The following is a 22,005-nucleotide window of genomic DNA, read 5'->3' on the forward strand; positions in this document are numbered from 1 at the left end:
AATGTTAAAGGCATCTAGCTCATCCAGTTCACAGATGGTTCTAAATTGGGAGCTATTATAGATTCTCCCAAGACACAAACATCTTGCAAGTAAGTTTAACACAAAAATGACTGGTGCCAAAGCCATAGCCTAAAACTCAATGCCAAAAAATCCATTATAATGCCTTTTGGGAAATTGTCAACCCACGTTAATTATGCAATCAAAAAAAAAAAACCCTAACAGTCAACTAAGTAGTAAGGGATCTGGGAACATGGGAATGTATGTAGACAGAAATCTGACCTTTGACCAACATGTAGCTAAGATAATACGAAAATCATTCTGTGTTGCCCATCTTATAGGTAAGGGTATGGCATCCAGGTCTAAGGAAGTTATAGTGCTACGCTACTGGGCCCTTATCAGACCTATCATTGAATACAATGCCCCCTTTGGCATGCATCTAACCAGACATTTGCCACAGTTAAAACTGCGGTGGTGGTTCGATTCTCAGCTAAAGCGTTTTCTGTGTGGAGACGTGCATGAATGGGCGTACCTTCGTTGAAGGTTGTGCGTCAGGGCTGGCAACTCGGTACGTAAAAATCTACTGCCAATCATTAGCGGACCGGAGTTCTGCTGTGGCGACCCCTAACTGGGAAAAGCCAAAAGATACAACAAGATATGCCCCCAACATTTCTCACCAGGAGAGCTCAGGGCATGAATACTCAATCCTACACTGATAGCCTAAAGGTGATGTCTCTGCAGTCAGGCTCCTACAGGCTGTTTAGAGGGAATCTTTGCCTGGCTTACAGGGCTTCCTCAGACCTAGCCCTGACAGACCCAGTGCACATGCACAAAACAAACTCGGACAGAAACACTACAGCCAGCCATCTGAACTTCACTTGTGACGTAAACAAAATGTGCTGGAGAAACAGATATTTGTCCCAAAGGTTCCATGCACATTTTACATTGATGAGGAACCTATTCCAGAGTCTACCCCTGACCCTATTCAAATGAAACTTGACAATTGGATGGGAAATCATAAATTTACCTCTGGTCTAGTGCCCATGCCCCTTATGGACCAAGGGCATCAATAAGAAAAGTATTATCCCATCTAACATCCCTTCTACAAATCCTTAGCTAGCTGTCTACTAACATGCCCACTCCCATATGACACATGGGACCCAAATGGTTTGGGGTACACGGCTAGAGCCCTAGTGGTAATTAGCCTAGAGAGTCAGACAATCAATCAGTAACTGTCAGGGAGGTGGGGTGGAGGTTTATTAAGGATATTAATGGGAATGCATCATATAACCAGGGGAGTTAGGGGAACTTGGTATACAGCATACTGAGGGGGCTCGTGTCCATCAGTGCTAAGTACATGTTCAGACTGTGTGCCAGAGAACAAATCTCCTGCATACTGGGTTGTTCTGTGTGTGTATGTGTGACAAGTGTGGGATCTCAGGTGGGAAAGATGCAGACAATGGACTTCCTTCCATGAAGCTGCACTGGCACCAACATCCTCTTATCAGGGACTAGAATGAAACAGAAGACTGTGACCACCTATCGAAAGCCTGTGCCCAACAGCCACATACTCCATATATCTCTGGGTACCCACTCTGTGCTTCACCAGTCACCCCAACAATAGCTGGAATGGATGAGTCAGCACTATGTGAAATGACATGCCCAACCTGTGAAGGCAGAGGAGCAGTGGTCATGGGTATGTCATTGACACTGGTGTGTACAGGCAGTGGAGGCATCCATGCGTCTGTCCAACACACTAATAAGATTGGTTACATATTGAAATTGAAAGCCCTCATGTACCTCAGCACATAGACTACATAGTATACCTGTCATCTAGAGCGGCTGTGGTGGCTTCTACATATGCCTGTATGACCACACCCTGCACATTTGTTAAGTAATGCCCATTGCAAGACCCATCTCAAGCAATGACTGGGAGACATGATGGTGATGGATACTGTTCCTGACAAAAAAAAGCCTCCAGACATCTTGAAAGTTGGGCAGAGACAATCTAACAATTATTAAAATAATCGAGGTAAAAATACAATGGGTCTTGTAGTACATGTCATTCCTCTGTAAACAGCAGGGGTGTTAAACTAAACTACCCAGTCTTTATAGTAATCAACAGATCCTTACAAGTATTGGTATTTTTCCGTTAACGGGGCAACAGCTTTCTAGGCCTGGATTTGCATTAACAGAAAAGTATCAAAGGTTTCAATCCAAAATCAAGTAAAACATAACTGTTTATGTCTGTGAGGCAGTTTTCAGTGGCATTCCTTTATATAAGACAGCCATATAACTTGACTTTTACACTGTTTACTTTTGCGTTATCGGGGCAACACTTCAAAATGAGTGCTTGGAATCTTACCAGGTGCTTACAGTGATCTCATAGCTGCTGCTGAAGTGGGCCACACACACACACTTACTTTCCAGTCACTGATAATTAGTAAATGTGATCCATGATGGAAAGTTAACATGATGTGTGTTAATGAGAGAGTAGTTGGAAGCTTAACCTGAGAGGAACCTGCGTGTGGTACAGGTTTACATTTCCTGATCTGCTCTGTACTCACAAAAAACTACCCTGAAGTGTGTACTTTAAGGAAAAGTGTCATTACAAACAGATGTTAAGATACGTATGATGGTGATAATGCAAGTTTTGCGGATTTTATTGAACAGCGCTCGATGTACAATCACTAAGCGTCTGACTACCCTGTCATTCGAATAACAAAGACTTAAGTACACACATCACAATAGTTTCACTCTGTCATTAGAAAAAAAAAACAAACATTGAAAGAACGCACATCACGTTTACTTAATCCAATCTGTAAGTAGTCTGATTGCGAAACACTCTCCATTCCGACAAATGAAATCATTGGGAAACAAGCAATCATGACTTCACCTCGGAAAACATCTTTGTGACCCCTGCTATGCGAGTAAGCTCAACACTGCAATGTAGGTTTGACCTTGAAAACACTGCAAAGAAAGCTATTTCCTCTAATTAAATGAGTTTCAGAGGTTGTAACATAAGTTGTTTGTACAACTAACATCACATGAGGATTATTTGCTAACACATAGGAGGCGTTGCGTTAAATGGAAAGTGCTCTTTACAAGTGTTGCCCAATAACGAAAAAGTACCCAAGTATCTTTTTTTTTATTCAAATAATTTTATTCAGAAAATCTTTTTTTTTTAAACAATAAATAGTAAATATAACATATCAAATAAGAGTGAATTGAATGAACTATTTACAGAATATACAATGGCCTCAAGTCAGACAAAGTCAAAAGGAATACAATCATAGATACAAAGACAAATAATAAAGATTATTGTACAAGCATTAACAAATTATAACTTGCATTCTTGCTTCCTCTTTTTTTATGAAGATAAAATTGTGCACGTTTTAAGTGTCTCTATTAGGGAGAGACCTTTCTCCCAAGGATTATTAGTCCATTTCTTTGGAAAGATCCTCATTTCCTTGACTTTAATTTCCAACAGTGCTACTTCTTTCAAAAGAGTGAGAAAATCATCAATTGTTGGGATGATGGAGGACTGCATTTTTTTGAGACAGCCATTATAGTACAAAGAAGATAAAGTTCCTTCTTTTTCATAGTAGTAGTTTCAATTTTATTCAGAAAAATTAATGACTTTGACAAAAATGAAAGAATCAGTAAAAATGACTTGCAAATATAATATGTGACCAATCAGCATTACATTTTAGATTACATCTCCAATATATTGCATCATTAGTATTTTTAAATCTAGCTATTTTATTAGGGGTGTAAAAGGCTCTATGCAAGAATTTCCATGCAAAGATTCTCCAACTTTGCATATCTGAAGTTAACTTAATAGAATATAGTATGTTTATTTTTGACTCCTTAGATAACAACAATGAACGATCTTTATTGATAAAATCCCAGAATTTCTGGTTAGATTTTGTTTTGTAACTAATAATAATTTTATATAATTTTGACGTTAAATTTGTCCAATTAAAGTCTCTGTATAATACTTCATATAGATAAAATATAAATTTAGGCATGGAGTTAAATGAAGAATTGTCTATTGTTCTACACATATCTTGCACATATGGTACCAGACTATTAAGAACTATCCAGTCACTACTTGATAGACTGAATGTATTAATTATCTGATTGACATTTATGACTGTCAGATTTTCTATACATTGATACCAACATGAGAAATTATTTCCTTTCCATGAGTTAATAAGAGTATTTATGGAAATGTTATTAAAGTTTTTTGCAATATTAAAAGGAGTTCATAACTGAAACCATAATTTAATTTCAATATCATTGTTTATGAAGTTCCGGAAAGTGTTATAAATGTAATTTATATAATTTAGATGAGTAGGTTTGGTGAAATTGTATTGTAAGTTGATACAGATGATATTCCAGAGTACATTGTTCTGTCCAAGCAGTTGTACATTTTTTGCTAATTTATTTTCTTCCTGAAAAACAGCAGTATGTAATGTTTTCCAAGTGGAAGAACGTTTTGGATCTATCCAATTTATAACTGTTTTAAGAATAGATGCTTTAATGTAAGATCCTAAATCAGGAAAGTTTATGCCCCCCTATTTCCCAGGGTCTAATATGGTTTAGGAAAGCAATCCTAATTTTATTGGGATACCAAAGGAATCTTAAATTCTTTTAAAACTTTTTTACTAGGTGTAATAGGTATTGCTAAAGCAATGTAGTTTACCTTTGGGAGAAGTACCATCTTTATTAACTGCACTCTGTCTTCAAATGTTAGAAACAATTTATTCCATTTCACTATTAATGATTTAAGTGTATCCAGATTATTATGATTTGTAGACAGAGTTAATAATAACATTTCACATAAAACAATTCCAAGTAATCTAGAGAAGAAACCTGTTTCCCAACAACTCGATTTATGTTAGAAATTGAATTGTTTTTATTATTTAATAACATGTGTTTCGATTTGGAAGCATTAATCTTTAAACCTGAGATGTGATAAAATTTTTCAGCTAATAAATTTAGTTCACACAGTGACTCTTCTGAATTTAATAAAGTGAGTAGAATATCATCAGCAAAGAGCTTAAGTACCTTATGCGTCAAAAATATAGAAAATCTCTTACAATATACCAATATATAAAGGAGATAGCTCTACTGAACTTTCAAAGTAATGACCTAGTGCCTTCACTCTGTAAAGCACTACACAGATGTATGCATAATCAAACCCTAAACTTTCTGCTAGAACAAGAAGTTATGTACTCACCATAACGTTCGATGCATGTAGTCCATCTAGCCTCACATTCTTACCTGTGGTTTGGAGCCAAATATCGGCCCCGACTTGGCCAACTTTTCTAGCTCGAAGTCTTCTATTGGCTAGGCTAAGCAGGTATCCCATGCTACACTACTCCATATCCCCAGATCTAGTTTGCTGAGAGTACTCAGTCATACCCCATGCATACACAACCTCCAGGTAAAAAAGGAATAAGCCAAAGGTGAAGGGAACTTTGTAAATCGAAATCTAACCTCCAGATCTTCCAGGAAGGGGGAAGGTGGGAGGGTAAGTAAGAATGTGAGGAGAGATGGACTACATACATCGGACATTATGGTGAGTACATAACTTCTTGATGTTATGTAGTCCAATCTTGCCTACATTCTTACCTGTGGGACAGCATCCCTAGCACCTACATCCTGGGTGGCTCATAGGAAAATACTCTTGAGTACTGTGGAACCAAAGGACGACCTGCCCCTAGGTACCATGTCCAATTTGTAATGAGAAACAAATGTGTGAGGAGAAGCCCAAGTAGCTGCAACATATATATCATCCATCGATAATCTAGCTTGATAGGCTGTAGACGTAGAGACAGCCCGAGTAGAGTGAGCCTTGACTGGAAACGGCAGGTCTTTACCTCCTGCGGAGTATGCGAAAGAGATGCAACTGGATATCCATTTGGATAGGGTGATTTTGGAAACAGGGGACCCAATTTTATTGTCTGAAAAGGAGACAAATAGTTGATCAGACTTCCGGATATCTTTTGTTCGGTGCAGATAAAAACGTAACTGTCTGTGAACATCCAATTGATGAAATTTAAATTCTGCCTTGTTTGAAAAATGGGGAAAGAATACAGGCAACTCAATAGATTGATTAAGATCAGATACAGAAGCCACTTAGGAAGGAACGAAGGGTTTGGTCTAAGAGAAACCCTATCCTTATGGAAGATCAAATATGGAGGTTTGATAGAAAGGGCTTGAATTTCTGAAACTCGCCTGGCTGAAGTGATTGCTATTAAAAAGGCTGTTTTCCAGTTCAAGAATTTCAAATCGCAGGTAGCTGCAGGCTCGAAAGGCGGTGAAGTAAGGGATTGTAGAACAAAATTGAGATCCCAGGGCATGATAGGTTCGGAGACCAGAGGACGGAGTAATAGAGTACCTTTCAGGAAGGCCTTACAAAGTCTGTGAGCTATGAGACTAGGCTTATTAGCAACATGAAAATTAGAGATCGCTGCCAATAGAACTTTTATGGTAGCTGCCGCAGAACCCTGAAGGAAAAGCATAGACAAAAACTCCAAGACTGAAGCAATTGGGGCTGTGTAGGGATCAATTCCTTGGGTATGCGCCCAAACAGAAAACCTCTTCCATTTGCTAGAATAAATCTTCCTCATAGAGGGCTTTATGAGTGGAGGATAAAATGTGAACTACCTCCGGTGAAAAATGATGAAGCCTAATTAACGATGGAAGTGGAGTAGCCAGGCTGTCAACCGGATGGTCATCAGGGAGAGTGGAACTGTCCCATGTGTGACAGTAAGTCTGGTTGAGGGTCCAGAATCCAAGGAGTGTCCACAATGTATGGTTGAAGAAAGGGAAACCACACTTGGCGAGGCCAGTGTGAAGCAATCAGAATCATTCTGCTTCCCAAGGATTGCGCTTTCTGAATCACCTTTGATAGCAAGGGAAATGAAGGAAAGCATAAAGCAGACCGGAGGGCCAATTGTGAACTAGAGCGTCCCTGAGTGACTCCCCCTGTGGAGGGATCAGCGTGAAGTAGCTGCTGCATTTGGCATTGAGGGGGCTGGCAAAAAGGTCGCAGAAAGGCTGACCCCATCTGCTGAAGATTCGTTCTGCAAATAAACGATTGAGGGACCACTCGTAAGGCATCAGAATAGCTCTGCTTAGCCTGTCCGCTATCACACTGAACTTCCCCGGAATGTGCGTTGCCACCAGAAACCGTTGGGAAGATACTGCCCACTGCCACACTTGCATGGCGATACCACACTACTGACATGTAGTCCGAGTGTATTGCAATTGTGCCTAGAGGCAGAAAGCTCTGAAGTGCTTGCAACGCAAGTAGCACCGCTCTCATCTCTAGGATGTTGATATGCAGATGTATCTCGTGATCCTGCCACATGCCTTGGACCGTCCTGCCAAGATAATGTCCCCCCCACCCCATCTAGGAGGCGTCCGTGGTCACTGTGGCAACCAGGATGGGTAGAACAAAGGGTTTTCCCCTGTCCAAATTGTTGGTGCAAAGCCACCAACTGAGATCCTGTTTGCATCTGCCCATGAGCAAAATGAGGTGAGAAAGTGGAAATTTCTGGAGAGACCATTGAACAAAGAGGAGCCATTGGAGAAGTCTCATGTACAATCTCGCTAGAGGGACCAACATAATTGTCACTGCCATGGTCCCGAGGAGTTGAAGAACCCATTTTGCCTTCGCTTTCTTCAATGGCATCAGGGTGTGAATCTGTTGCTGTAAGACTCTGATCCTTTCCTGCGGTAAAAATACTCGCATTTGAACCGTGTCTAATTCTGCTCCTATAAAGGTGACAGGCTGTGTGGGCAACAAGGCAGATTTTTCCCAATTTAGTGTTATGCCCAACTGTTGACATAGAGTGATGGTAGCGTCCCTGGTTTGGATTAGTGGATGCCTGGTGGGTGCGGTAAGGAGCCAGTCATCCAGATATGGAAACACTTGGAATCCTTGATGCCTCAAGTGAGCAGTCACCACCACCATACACTTGGTGAACACCCTGGGGGCTGTGGTGAGACCAAAGGGCAGGGCTCGAAACTGGAAATTACTGGTTCCCAGCCGGAAGCGTAGGTAACTCCTGGATGCCCTGTCCATTTTGACATGGTAGTAAGCATCCTTGGAGCACATCCATCCATACCTCCTCTCCCAACAATGGGAAAATAAATTGTAGTGTGACCATACAGAACTTTGACTTCTGTACGTAGTTGTTCAGTCGGCTGAGATCTAATATGGGTCTCAGGTCCCCTATTCTTTTCAGCAACAAAAAGAATCTTGAGTAAGTCCTTAAACCGACTTGGTCTGAGGGCACACGCTGGATGGCTCCTTTTTCTAGCAGCTTTGAAACCTCTGAGGCTGCTTGATCCCTTTGACTGGGTGGAACGTCCGGGACTTTTCTGACTGAAGGGGGGGTCTGACGTAAACGGAATGACATAACCTGTGGAAATTATTCGTAATACCCATCGGTCCTGGGTGATGCTTTTCCAGGCTTCCGGATACAATGAAATTCGACCCCCGACTGGCTCTGGATAAGCACAGCTGGGCACTGCCTCAGGAACGAGAGTAGGGAGAGCAGCAAAAGGAATCGTGGTCTCCCGAATTGCGGGGGCCCCCTTTGCCTCTAGGGCGGTGTCTCCCTGAATAACCTCCCCCTCCTCTGCCTCTGGAGGGGGACTCACCTTGTGCTGCAGGAAAAAAACCTCTGTGATTTTTTGAACCACATCTTCCCACCCCACTGGGCCTTGGGGTAAGGCCTAGAGGAAAGGGAAAAACGGACCCCCTACGGCAGACAGGGCCTTTCCCTCTTGTTCGCACCTGGTGAGGGTGTCTTTCACTTTGGTTCCAAACAAAGAAGAACCATCAAAGGGGGCGTCAGTGAAAGAAGACTTGAAGGCCTCCGCGAAATGACAAAGGCGCAGCGAGGCTTGCCTTCTAAGGGCGACTCCTGAACTTGCTGCCCTGCTCGCTCCATCGGCTGCATATGAGATGAGCCGCATGGAGGAGTTGACGATGGAATTGAGGGTAGACACCTGGGCGTTAACTGTCTGGGCTACCACCTCAGGGACGTTACCCGCAAGAGTATCTCCTAACTCCTTGAGATCATCTCTCTGGAGCAGAGTGAAATGAGATAGATAGTTCAGCGGCCATAAGTTAAAGGTTGCTGACGAGTGGGTATGCTTCCCGTACCGGTCCATGGTCCTAGACTCCTTGTTAGGAGGATGGACGGAGGAACAAGTCTCTGCTACTTCCTTCTGAGTGGCCGCCGCTGCCACCACCATAGCATCCACAGAGACCGCTTTAGACAGAAAATCCTTACCCGGGGGAGCAGAAAGAAACTTGTTGGGACACCTGGGTCCGGGCTCCACAGAATCAGGGTTCTCCTACACCCTCCGACAAATAAGATCTAGGAGCTCGAAGGGTGGGGACACCCAGGAGGCGGAGGGCTGAGTGCCAAAGGCCTTAAGGAAAACCGACTCCTCCTCTTGGAGGGGGCTTTGGATGGCCAGTCACCTCTTTGTTTCAGTATCTCCAGGATGTCGGAGAAGGAATCATCATCAGAGGATGACTTGGGGGACCCCTCCGATTCCTCAAGGTAAGTATCAGAGGTGAAAGACTCATCCTGGGAGTCTATGTGCTTCCTCTTGCATGTCTTCTTTCTAGGGGGCTCCTCAGGCATGAACTCTGAAGGGCCCTCAGAAACTTGGGGACCACTCGTGGGGGTATCCTTAGGCCTCGGCGCTCCACTGTCAACAGATAAGTGGTGATCAGAGGCTCTTACCGGAGTGGTGGGGGACAGAATGACCAACCCGCATGATGTAGCTGATGATCTGGCCAGTGCAGTCCACATAGCCCCAAAGGCAGGCCCCCACCTTCCCCCCACCCGAGTCCAAGGACCGGCCAACCTCCGAGACCAAGACAGGAGTTGGGGTCCCTCGAGCCGAGGTACCGAGAGGAAGACTTGGAACCGAAACATGTCCCGAGATGTCCCCCTCAGGCCCGACTAAAGAATCTTGAGTCCCGAATCCAGTGGATGGAGCCGACAGGGTCAGAGCCAATGTCGGTACCGATAGGCCCGGAGGGGCCATCGGAGCTGACCCAGGAACATCACACGGCATGGAACACTCTGGCTCCGAAGACAGAGATGCACTCGGGAGGAATGATCGAAGAAAGGGTCGGGACAGGCTCCGGAGCCGACTGGGCCGGAGCCGAAAACAATTTTGCCAAAATCGGTGACTGGAGGAGCCTCTGCACCACCCTATCAACATCCACATCAGAAAGGGTCCTGGAGGATTTGGAGGACAGGGATGGAGATCGAGATCTCCTCTCAGGTGAATCTGGTCTAAGACTGGGCGATCGGCTCCGAAGAGGTTCCAAAATAATTGGAGCCGACGCCGGATCCACCGACACTTCCTGCGGCCCCGAGGACAGTGGAGCAGAGGAGGTCGAAGCAAGTTTTGTGACTTTCTCTGGAGGCTCCGAGGAAACTGAAGGAGCCGGAGATCTCTTTTTTGATGTAGACTTGGATTTAGCACTGGGAGAAGAATCCATGGCCTCTTCGAAAGAGGGTTTCAAGAGTCCCTTTAAAATCAGCTTATTCTTTCTTTCCTGGAGTACTCTGGGACTGAAAGCATGGCAAAAACTGCAGGACTTCTGCAGATGAATGGCTCCCAGGCAATAAACACAAACATCTTGTAACCACACTTAGAGCACTTCTTAAAACCCGAAGGTTTGTGCTCTTTGGAATCCTTAGACATTTTTTCCAACAAGCAAAAACCAAAACCAACACAGCACAAGTCACTTGTTTGACAAGAAAGGACACAGACACGCAAACCACAAAAGGCGGGAACAAGATAGAAAGCTGCACACAACCCTCAGACGGGACACACACTGAAACAAAAAAGGCCAAAAACCTCTAACTAAAACGTTTTTTTTTTTTTAGAATAGCCAGGGAAATTACTCTAAAACCTCTAACTTAAACAGTTTTAGCGCTAACAACACAGGACAAGAGGACTAGGTCCTCTAATTAAAATGGGCCTAGCCTGTGGAACAGCAAACCGGATACTACAAACCACAAACACACTACCTAAAACAAAAACAACACTACATAGACACTAGCTATGAAAATAGCTTTTTGTTTATAACAAATTTTCTCCAAAAGGAAGAAAAAAGAGAGTACTTAGCCACAGCCAAGAGCGAGACCACGTCCGAGCTACACGAGTGGCAAACGAACTCTGGGGATATGGAGCATTGCAGCATGGGATACCTGCTTAGCCCAGCCAATAGAAGACTTCGAGCTAGAAAAGTTGGCCGAGTCAGAGCCGATATTCGGCTCCGAACCACGGGTAAGAATGTAGGCGAGATTGGACTACATAACATCACTTACTTTCCCCTTCACAACACTTCCTCTGGTCCTATCACAGTAATGAAACTAGAATTCTACTCTTTCTAAACACAAACAACAAAAACAGAAATATAAATAACCCTGTCTCCACCCTATTTCTAGACCTCTCAAAGGTATCTAATACTGTATTTCATCCTCTCATCAGTAAGCTGTCTCAACTAGGACTAAGCAGTGTGGTCATTAAATGGTTTTCTAGTTACGTTAACAACCATACACAATCTGTCAAATGGCAGGATTCCTACACTACTCACCAGCCAATACAAACTGGAGTAGCACAGGGATTACTACTAGGAACCTTCCACTTAATGCATTCACAAATGACATGTACAACAACAACAACCATACAATATTTACTTATTTACTTTTAAGGGTAAATTCCAACTAGAACTAGTAGCCCATTTTCAGTGTAGACCTGAGGAGAAATGCTCCATTAACATTACATCACATTAAAATATAGTGTAAACATCAAATTCAAGTCACAGAAATTTTAAAACACAATGTAATATGCCAATTACTAACTCTTCTGCACAACCATAATACTATCCCAACTCCAATCACCTAAGACTCCTCCTCTATTGAAACCTGGCTGGAACAAACCCAATTACTCTTGAATTCCAAAAAACTAAATTAATCACATTTACCTCCAATAAACTTGCACCAACTAGCACTTCATTAAATACAGTCTCATCTACCACCACCAAAATAAAACACGTCACCCATACCAAGTTACTGGGCATCATCATGGATGGCAAACTTAAATGTGAGCAGCACATCACTGCTGTTGTTCAAAATGCCCACAACAAATTAGGGCAACTTTACAAAACTAGATCATTTTTCACTGGCCACATAAGAAAGGTAATCGTTACATCCCACTTACTTCCTAACCTACTATACACATCTACAATTTTCAGACTACACTAATGAACAAACTGTGGTGCAGCAGTAGTGTTGTTGCCTCACAGCAAGAGGTTCTTCCATTCGATTCTCGGCTGATGTGTGGGGAGTGCCTTCTGTGTGGAGTCTGCATGCCCTCCCCACGGTTGGTTGGGCGTTTGAAAGACATGTGTAAATGGGCGTGCCTTCGTTGAAGGTTGAACGTCGAGCTGGCACCTCAGCGTTCGTGAAAATCTACTGCCAATCACTAGCAGACCAGAGTTCTGCTGTGGCGACCCCTAACCAGGAAAAGCCAAAAGACAGACAAACAACTAATGAACAAACTGTTATAGCAAAACAAATAACTTTGCATCCAACCTCCCAAACCAAACCTTTCATTGCTTTCCTCTCAGAACCTGAACTTGCTATAACTACCACACAGCATATCATATACACAGCTCATAATGTGAAATTATATACTATACCATCCCTCAAACAGCCCAGCCATCAGTAATACAATAAAATGGTACAAACCCAAAAGGAACCTTTGAGCAAAGGACTAACACGGAACAGAATTAAAAAAAAAATTCAACTCATATGGGCATTCCCTTCCCCATCAGACAAATAAACAATCTCCTTGCTTTTAAGGCCAACCTCAAAGTACATATATTCATGCTAGGATGTGCAAATGTCCCGAATCTCCAGGTTAAATATACCCAAATACTCATCCTCTTACATCTAAACCGTTTCTTCCCATCTGGCTCTTTATGACTTACTGAGGTGAGTTTATTGCACTCCTCTCAGGAGAGACATAGGCACTTTTGTGCTTTTATTGGCTTACCAATCAGCATTATTATAGAAACATATCACATTACTTTAGCTTCCTCATTCTGATACTCACTACTGATTAGTGATGCTGTTTACACTGATGACTTCCTGCTTCAGTGACATTCTGTAATACGTACCAATGTCACTTATTAGAATTTACTACACTTTATATCTTTGTTAATTGCTTATCAACTATTTCTTGGAGCTTTTCTCTCTGTGCCTATGCTGAAAATGGGTATTGCACACAGTCAAACTTTCCTGATAAACAAAAACAAAGTATTAGAGTTAAGGGGCTGTGTGTCAGTCTTTAGCCAAATTAGGAAATATAGTAACAAAAATAAAGAACTAGTGGAGGGTTAAAGGTAATAAAGGAAGGAAAATCAGCATTGGTACAGGAAATGGATAAAGCAGTGTAACTTTGTTTCAGCCATCACCACAGAACATGACAGGGTTTGTACATAGTTTTTTTATGTCTGTCATCTACTTTTCCCAATATCCAGCTTATTCTTTTAAATTTCATGTGTTGCTGAACTGCAGTCAGATCATTTAGAAAATGGACATCCTGCATTAGACAAAGGCGCCTTCTAACCGTGTCACCTATCAACCATCCTTGCTCTAGAGTAGAATGAGTCAGTATTTATGGTCTTCCCACCCCTACTTAATCTTCACTTCCTTTTATTTCAGTTGGCTGAAGTCTGTTCCTGCACATGCAGGTTTTTGCCAATTTGTCTGGTCAAAAAATAAATACTCTTTGTCACTCACTACTCAAAAGCTATAACAACTCAGCAATATTAACCACATCTACTTCCCACATGTAACATTACTACACAGCAATACATACCTCTGGACAGCTGCCACCATGGCCTACAGTTCTTTACCATCTCAACATGGGCCTGTTACTTAATCTGAAGTAAAAACAGGACAAATCTTACAGCCTTACCTTCTTCTTCTCAATATTCTGCATCACAGACTAAAAACTAGTGAACTGCCCCCCAAAAACATTAATTCTAACCTTACATGGCTTGTCTCTTAATGCTTGCAAGTCAATGTCCAGTTTCCAAACATAATAAGGAATCTTCCTGAAGTCACATCCATGTGCATACCTGAGTATCATCTGAGAAGCTTATTCTCCTGCAAAGTTGCACATTCTCTGCATCAATGTGCTGACCACTGTTACCACTGCATACTACCATCTGGATGAAACCCAATTCATTCAGTGTGTATCATAACAGATGCTGCATAAAGTACAGTTATGTAAAGTCTTACCATAACAGTAGATGTCCTTTTCACTGTTGCAGTATTCATCACATCTGTTATTTCTTGTCAAGGATAGTCCAACATCTGGCCAGTATACCAAAGCCTTTATTACCTGGGGAAGCATTCTACGTCAGACGTATGCTACCCACACAAGAGTAGGGCATAAAGATGATGAACATATGCTTCCAACTCACAACTGAGGTACCCTAGGTGAACTAGGACCTCCAGTGGAAAGGACATGTCCATCCAGAAAAAGGAATGAAGGAAGAGAAGGACAGGAACCTCTCAGCCAGTATTAAAACACCACCCATGCAAAAAAGAAGAGGAAAAGGGGGCAGAAGGGAGGTAGTGAATACTGCAACAGTGAAAAGAAGAGCATCTACTGCTACTGTAAGATTTTACACAACTGTAGTACGTCCTTCGGTATCACTGTTGCAGTACTCATCACCTCTGGGACGGGACAAAAGCTACAAGGAAGGCAGGGAGGAGAAAGGCAAGGAGGAACCCTCCACAAACCCATGCAGGATAGCCTTGGCAAACCCTGTCCTGGCCCAGGAAATGACATCCAGTTCATAATGGTTTGTGAATGTGGGAACTGAGGACCAAGTAGCAGCATCAAGGAATGAGTTGGTGTTCAAAATTTTAAAGAAATTCCCCATGGAGGCTACTGCTCCAGTAGAATGAACCTTCAAGGAAGCAAACAACTGCTTACTATGAAAAGAATAACAAAGAAAACAGCCTTGGAAATCCAGGAAGAGGTGGTTTGCTAACAAACTGCCACACCAATGTCCTGGTGTAAAAAGAAATAAAAAGCTGATCGGATTTATGAAAGGCCTTAGTTGTGTCTAAATAATATTGAGCTGTCTAAACAAATCCAAAGTATTCAGAACCTTCTCACTTAACAGATTGCAGAAAAGGGAAAAAAGAAGGAAGCTGGAAAGACTGATTAAGGGACAGGTCATTAACCACCTTCAGCATAAAAGAAGGATTCACACCGACAGCCACCCAGTCTTTATGAAAAAACAAAGGGGGGGGGTGCCATCAAGGCCTGTAGCTCAGATATCCTTCTGGCAGTTGTCAAACCAATCAATAAAACAACATTCCAAAGATGAAACAGTAATTGGCTCAAAAGAAGCCTTGAGTTAGCTTTTCAAGGACAAAAGTAAGATCCCAAGGAGGAGGAATAGGCTTTTCTGGGGGTCTAATATCAAGGATGCCTTTATTATTACCAGTCTTTTTCCTGGCTCTACTGTTCTTATCCAAAGGAAGAAACTGGAAAGATGGCAACAACCTAGGAAGCTTGTCAGTAGATGCAGAAACCACTGCCAGATCAGAGGAAGGGCACTTGTACAAGAACTTGCAGGCATCTGGCATTTTATTAGAACCGGTCAGGTTTCTTAGGAGCTGGAGGCTGAAATCTGGAGTCAGGAATGCAGCAGAGAAAGTATCCAAAAAAGCAGCCAACACAAGAGTGTCAGCTGAAGGGTTAGAAAAGTCTGCTTGTAACAACTCGTACCTTTTCTGAACTTCCAATACTTAGGAGCAATACCATTTGAAATGCTCAGTCATATATAGGACCTTGTCACCATACTTCTCAACCTCTTACTGCAAGAAATCTGGACAAAGCCCAATAATAGGGGCAGATTTTAAATATCGCTGCTATAAACTTAGCAAGTTGCTAGAAAAACAATATTTGTGTTAACACACATTTTATGAAGGATTTGAAGTCTGAAACTCAAATGGATGTCATTATTTAGTGACATCAATCCTCAGATCATCCCAGTGATTTGCCAGAAAACCAAAACTTTTATGAGGAACACACCAAAGATATGAGGCAGAAATATAGACATTCTGTGAAAATCTGAATGGGCAGGTATGCTTGTCACCAAAGGAAAGCTCCTCCAAACGAAAATCAGGATTCCTCTTCCTCAGAGCCATAGCCTAAAGGTGAAGGCAACTGAGAGGAATAGGTTACAGAATCAGCCTCAGAGTCAGAGTCCCTGCCCAAAGACTCTGGGTCTCTAGTCTTGTTAAAGGTAAAGGACCAAGGAGGTGCAGCAACCGAAATCCCCTGAGGAGGCTTCAATGCCATCAAGGCATTAATCAAGTCTTGAGTGAAGTCCTGCCATTGTGGATCCCTGGGAGCTGACACCACAGCTTAGTTTTCTGAGTTTTTATCACTGGGACATCGACTCTGACAAAATGCAGAGGTTCAGACCCCTGCCTGGCTTTGATTAAGGTACCTGACACCTATTTCCTAACAAGGATCTGAGGAATCCCTTAGGCCCCTTAGAAACAATGAGCCATGGTTCCCCCTCAATGTCTGCAAGGTCTCAGAGGATATACAAGAAGCAGCTTTCATGCTGACCTCTGAAAAGGTCATGGCAGAAGAGAGTGAAGGTAATGGCAGGCTATCCTCTGGGTTCTCACTCACCTTAACAGAGACAGCTGGTGGAGGATGGACAGCAGCAAACTCAGGCCTAGACTTCTTGGCCTTCTTTTTAGCAGAGGCCATACCTCGGGGCAAGCAGATTCTGCCACAGTTCCCTGGGCCAAACGTTTGAAATGTTGTTTCTCAAGGTAAATGGAAAGTAAAAAAATGGCTGCTACGCAAGGTCTTGGACACAAAAGTCTGACAGATGGAACACTTAGTGCGGTCGTGAGATGCACCTAAGCAAATAGGCACATATCATGGTGATCTTTATGGGGAATCTACTTCTCACACTGACATTTTCCTTTCTTGGATGACATAGCACACTGAACAATGTAAGAAAAAGAAAAAAGAACCCCCACGGGGTACTTATATTAAAGATGTAGGCTCGGTATAACCAGAGAATGTGTAGGGCATTCAGATCAACGTATGATAATTGCATTTGCATTGGCAGCAGTCTCACTAGCCTGCTACTAGGTTACTTATTGATGAACAGTGTACAGGCTACAGACAACCCCTGCCCGTTTGTTGAGTTAAATAAAATTGTAATGTGCAGTGTTGCAAACTCTGCAATTACTATGTGCTACAAGTCTAACTTGGCTAAGGTCATCTCTGAAGGCAAAGTGATAATGCTGCAGTGGACCCACCTGGTGACAAAATGTGCAGCTCTGGTCACTCAATAACAGTAAGTGTCACTGTTATAAATGTCAGGGTCTACTAGTATTGTAACAGGTAATTTGTGTTCTGCACAAAATGGCAGCTCAATATAAGCAATGTTAACACTTTAGCCATCTTAAACACACTGGCCACAAGCTCTAAATACAATACAACAAGGAAAGTGGCAATAGCTACAGTACACAATCATAGTACATACAAACTATTGAAAATTTACATCTGGTGAGTAAATAAAAAAGAAAATGGTGTCAAGTAAATAATGAACAGCAACAAAAGGATAAATTTGAAGACAAATAGCACTCACCCTCCTCCATTATTTACAATGTCAGTCCTATATTTCTCGGGAATCTTTTCAGGATGACGCAAAATATCAAAGAGGGACTGTTGTAGCGTTTCATCTATGGACTGTGTCTGTAAAACATTGTTATCAGTTAAACTTGTACAATCTGCGGTTCATAGTGTCTACATGCTTTCCTAATCATTTTATTAAGGATGTCATAAAAACTGCAGCTTAGAAGGACCATATTTAGCATGGGATACACTCTGGCCCCTTTTTTTCCTGTATTGGATAAAATGGGTACTGAAAGTGGATGCCTATATCTACTATTTACTATTCTTCACACATAAATCAAAGAATAAAAAGTCACTCAGCCAATTCATTTAGTAAAAACTACAAGAAAAAACTAGCCAAACTAGAGTTTTCACTGTGTGATTCCTCAGAACCTCCTGTAACAGAGGACTATGGGGCGTATGCAAATAAACCCTTATGGAACATCAGGTGTTTTAGCTATATGGCTTCTGAATGCCCATGACTTTGCCAAACCTCACTGGCTGTGGATTTGCATGTTTTTATGACCAAGTCAACACAGCATAAGTGGACTATCTGGCTAACCTCCTATATTATATTATATTACATAGTATATATACTCATTCTAGTAACTTTAACTGTGTCGCTTGGGAACCACAATTTAATATGCAAACAATAATGGCGTTAGTCTCAAATACTGATATCTACGTTTTGATACTACAGTTACACTCCTTTTACAATAATAATCCGCACTTTCTTGGTGGAACGAATGCTCTCGCTTTCTTACTATTCTTATTGCCAAAAGCTTTCAGGTACTTGGTCACTGCATCTTAAGTAAAAAAAAAGCTCCAAAATGGTAGATCTCTACCCTCCTTTAGCAGTCACTATCAAGCTTCTAGATGCATATCCCTCTGGGGATACTGAGTCCAGACTGTGCCATTCTTACCCTCTCTCCCACATTCAACCAGCTTTCAGCATCAATCCATCCATCCTCAACCCCTTTTTCCCATTTTGCACATGGGGTCAGGGTGCTACTTCAATAGTGACAGTGATCTAGAGCCAAGGTTTACACTACTGGGTGGCTAGTCCTGCCATGGTAGTTTATCCATACCACTCACTCGCACACACACTCACACCTACAGCCAATTTAGAGTGTCCAATCCACCTACTGCATGTCTTTGGAATGTGGGAGGAAACCTGAACACTTGGAGGAAACCCATGTGACCGCAGGAAGGGCATGCAGACCCTGCACAGAAGGCACCCCAGCCGAGAATCAAACCGAACAGCCTCTTGCTGTGAGGTGACAATGCTAACTGCTGCACCACCGTGGCCGCCCAGAGGCAACGATTCTAACTGCTGCACCGCCGCGACCTCCCACCAACCAACTTTCAACAATGGCCTTTAAAACTGATCTTTTAAACCCTGGTACCCCACATTCCGAAGCAAAACAGTTATTGTGATTTATGATAGAAGACCCATAAAATATACCCCTTGACACTTTGCTCAAATCTGACAATATGCTCACTTATATTCTTGATAATACCATCCACAGATAAAACAGACCTGGTAAAAGAGCAGGAAGTGGTACTGCTTATTTAGATCATCACCTTCAGTCTTCTCTACTTGCATTTTGCACTTTCCCAGAGAAACACCCTCCCATAGGGCTCATTTCCCCTATGTATTGCTTGGAGGCACACTGAGCTTTATATCACTGCAATCTATATCCTGCCATTTGACCTCTTCAAAACCAACGTCACATTACTAATGATGCAACTATCACTTTTTTCTTGTTAGAAATATTAACCTTAATCTGTTTGAGGATAGCTAATCAAAACTGACTTGACCTTCCTCAGATGCTGACTTCACTCCTAATGACCCAATCTTTTATCCACTGACCTCTGCACTCAGGTAATCACTCCGTTCTTGATGGGATGGCCACAGTGTAAAACCACATATGCTATTATACCAGCACTACCCCAAATTCCTTCAGTGCCTGCTGCCTTATCTCCTGCTGGTCCTTTAAACAAATCAAACCCGCATATTTTAATTACTATCAAGAATATTACCTCCGCAAAAGAACTATTACTTCTAAAATATTCTTCGCTCTTTGGCAGGACACTTCTCTACAGCCTTCTACAAAATTCAACTTCATATTCAGGACATTATTTCTTGTCTCACGCAGAAGGTCATGAAAAACAAAGTCCCTCATTCTGTTGATTCTGAACTCAGAAAAAGGTATATAATTTAAGAACCAGCAGGACAGAGGTAAATTTGGCCAAACTGACACTAATTTAACAGTGCAATGGGAATAAAATAAAGAAATGTTACAAGCATCAGTAGTGCATGACAAACCGTATGCATGAGACATGGCATTTTCTCCATTTTTGCGGTTTTGAGAAAAGCAATATTTTAATTAACATTTTACCTATTTCTTCTGTTTCATTTTAGGGAAAATACTCGTTCAATAGCCCAAGATATGGCTTTACTAATAGATATCACCAGATGGTCAATGCCACATTCAGACTTGACTATGTATATATTGCAGTCACTGATATGAAGCAGCAGCAGTTCCTACAACAGACTCTTCCAAAGCCCCATCCTTTGCATGGCTATGTCCTTGACAGTCTTTGACCTGCAGGTCGCCCATGTAGGATTCCTTTTCTGCACTCCCTTAAGAACAGTGAAGGGCTACTACCCTCCATTTATGCAAAACCAGCCAACTACCATAGAGGTGGACACTGACCTTAGAGTGTCAAGCTTCCAAGAGACGCGTCACACATCTTACCAGGCAACAGAAAACCTAGGCCTAGATATCACACACTGCTAACAGTGCCTTACAAATGTGTTGAGATTAGTCAAAGCACCTACATAGATATCATCAAGGGCTACATACCTGATAGAAATGAATCCCAAATACTGACAAGAGAGGCTTACTGTAACCGGATTAAGAAAAACTAAAAGCCAAACAGCCACCTACCAATAAAGTAACTGAAACGTTTTGCCAAGCTTTCACCTTCAGAAAGTCCCAAACAATTATTTATCCCAGCAGATATACTACTCTGTCAACACAGAATCTCAGCTTTCATGCAGTGTAGAAAACATTCCCCAGGATTAGAGTAGTTTGCATGGAATACTGGAAGATGGATAGATTATTTTCAGTAATCACCTCTGGCACAAAATAAGGCTTAGTGTAGAAAGTGATCCTGTCTCTGTAAAATACCAAACAACAAGACTCAGTTGATATGGAAAATATTTCAGAAATGTTTCTTACAGAAGCAACAGTTAGCAGAAAGAGTGCCTTTCAGGAGAGACACTTCAAGTCTGCAGAAGCTACTGGCTCAAAAGGAGGCAGAATCCATCATATCCTGTTTGATCCTGGTTTTGCATAAATGGAGGGTAGTAACCCTTCACTGATCCTTTAGCTGATTAAAACTTTCATTTAAAGGCTCACTGCTGCTTTTCTGCTGTGAGAAACATTTCTGCAGTTTGTTTCCCACCCTCTCTCCCTATTGGTATGGTGTTCTTATAGTTGGTGGCTTTGCAGTTGCCTGCCCCTACTGTAAATTTGATCTGGGACCCTCCTCCCAGTCTAGTGTCATTACCTCATTCTACCCAATAAAGGGAGAACATTTGAGAAGGCCAATCAGCTGCTACTCCTTTCTCTCTTTCCACTAAAAAAAAAAATAAATAAAAAATTCTAAGCTTGTTTCCTGCCTTTCCTGTGGGTAGTCTAGTCTGGATATAGATTTGCTGTGTCCAAGACTATTTGTAGGCTTCTAGGCCCCCAAGCCTTTCTGTGTTGGAGGGAAGCCTTCTAGCTTAATTTTGTTTCTTAGAACTAGCCAGTTTTTTTTTCAGTACTCAAGTCTGTTTCTTTGAGCTCAGCACTTGTTCAGAACTTATTGTAAGCACTAAATAAGCTACAAATTACTACAGCACTCAACTTTCCTCACTGTCTAGAGGAAAACAGTTTCTAGTACTTAACAAATAAGCACCTATCCAAGCATGTCTAAGGGTCAGCTCCTGGTGTTTGCTCCTGTCTACCCGATGAATCTGGGCATCTTGGGGCAATTCAGTAATTGCCTCATGCACACAGACAACCCTCTCCTCCTACCACCCAACACTACAACCTGTGAGAGATGTACTTATATAGCCAAACAGGAAGCAAAGCTCTCTTCACCCAAGACTGGACTAGACAGTCAAGAGGAGAAGGTAAACACTTGCACCACACC

At 42.2% G+C, this 22,005-nt stretch overlaps 1 protein-coding gene across 1 annotated transcript in view; it reads right to left on the bottom strand.

Moving 5' to 3' along the window:
* LOC122804999 (superoxide dismutase [Mn/Fe]-like) overlaps positions 1-22,005 on the bottom strand; it is a 326,230-nt gene that overhangs the window by 167,350 nt on the left and 136,875 nt on the right. Inside the window, exon 2 of the mRNA XM_044075250.1 lies at positions 17,771-17,877. Within this exon, the coding sequence (XP_043931185.1) occupies positions 17,771-17,877 (107 nt within the window). The remainder of the gene's footprint in view (positions 1-17,770; positions 17,878-22,005) is intronic.

The sequence above is a fragment of the Protopterus annectens genome, chromosome 6.part0 (genome assembly GCF_019279795.1).
Source record: "Protopterus annectens isolate FY-2018-M chromosome 6.part0, PAN1.0, whole genome shotgun sequence".
NCBI lineage: Eukaryota > Metazoa > Chordata > Ceratodontiformes > Protopteridae > Protopterus > Protopterus annectens.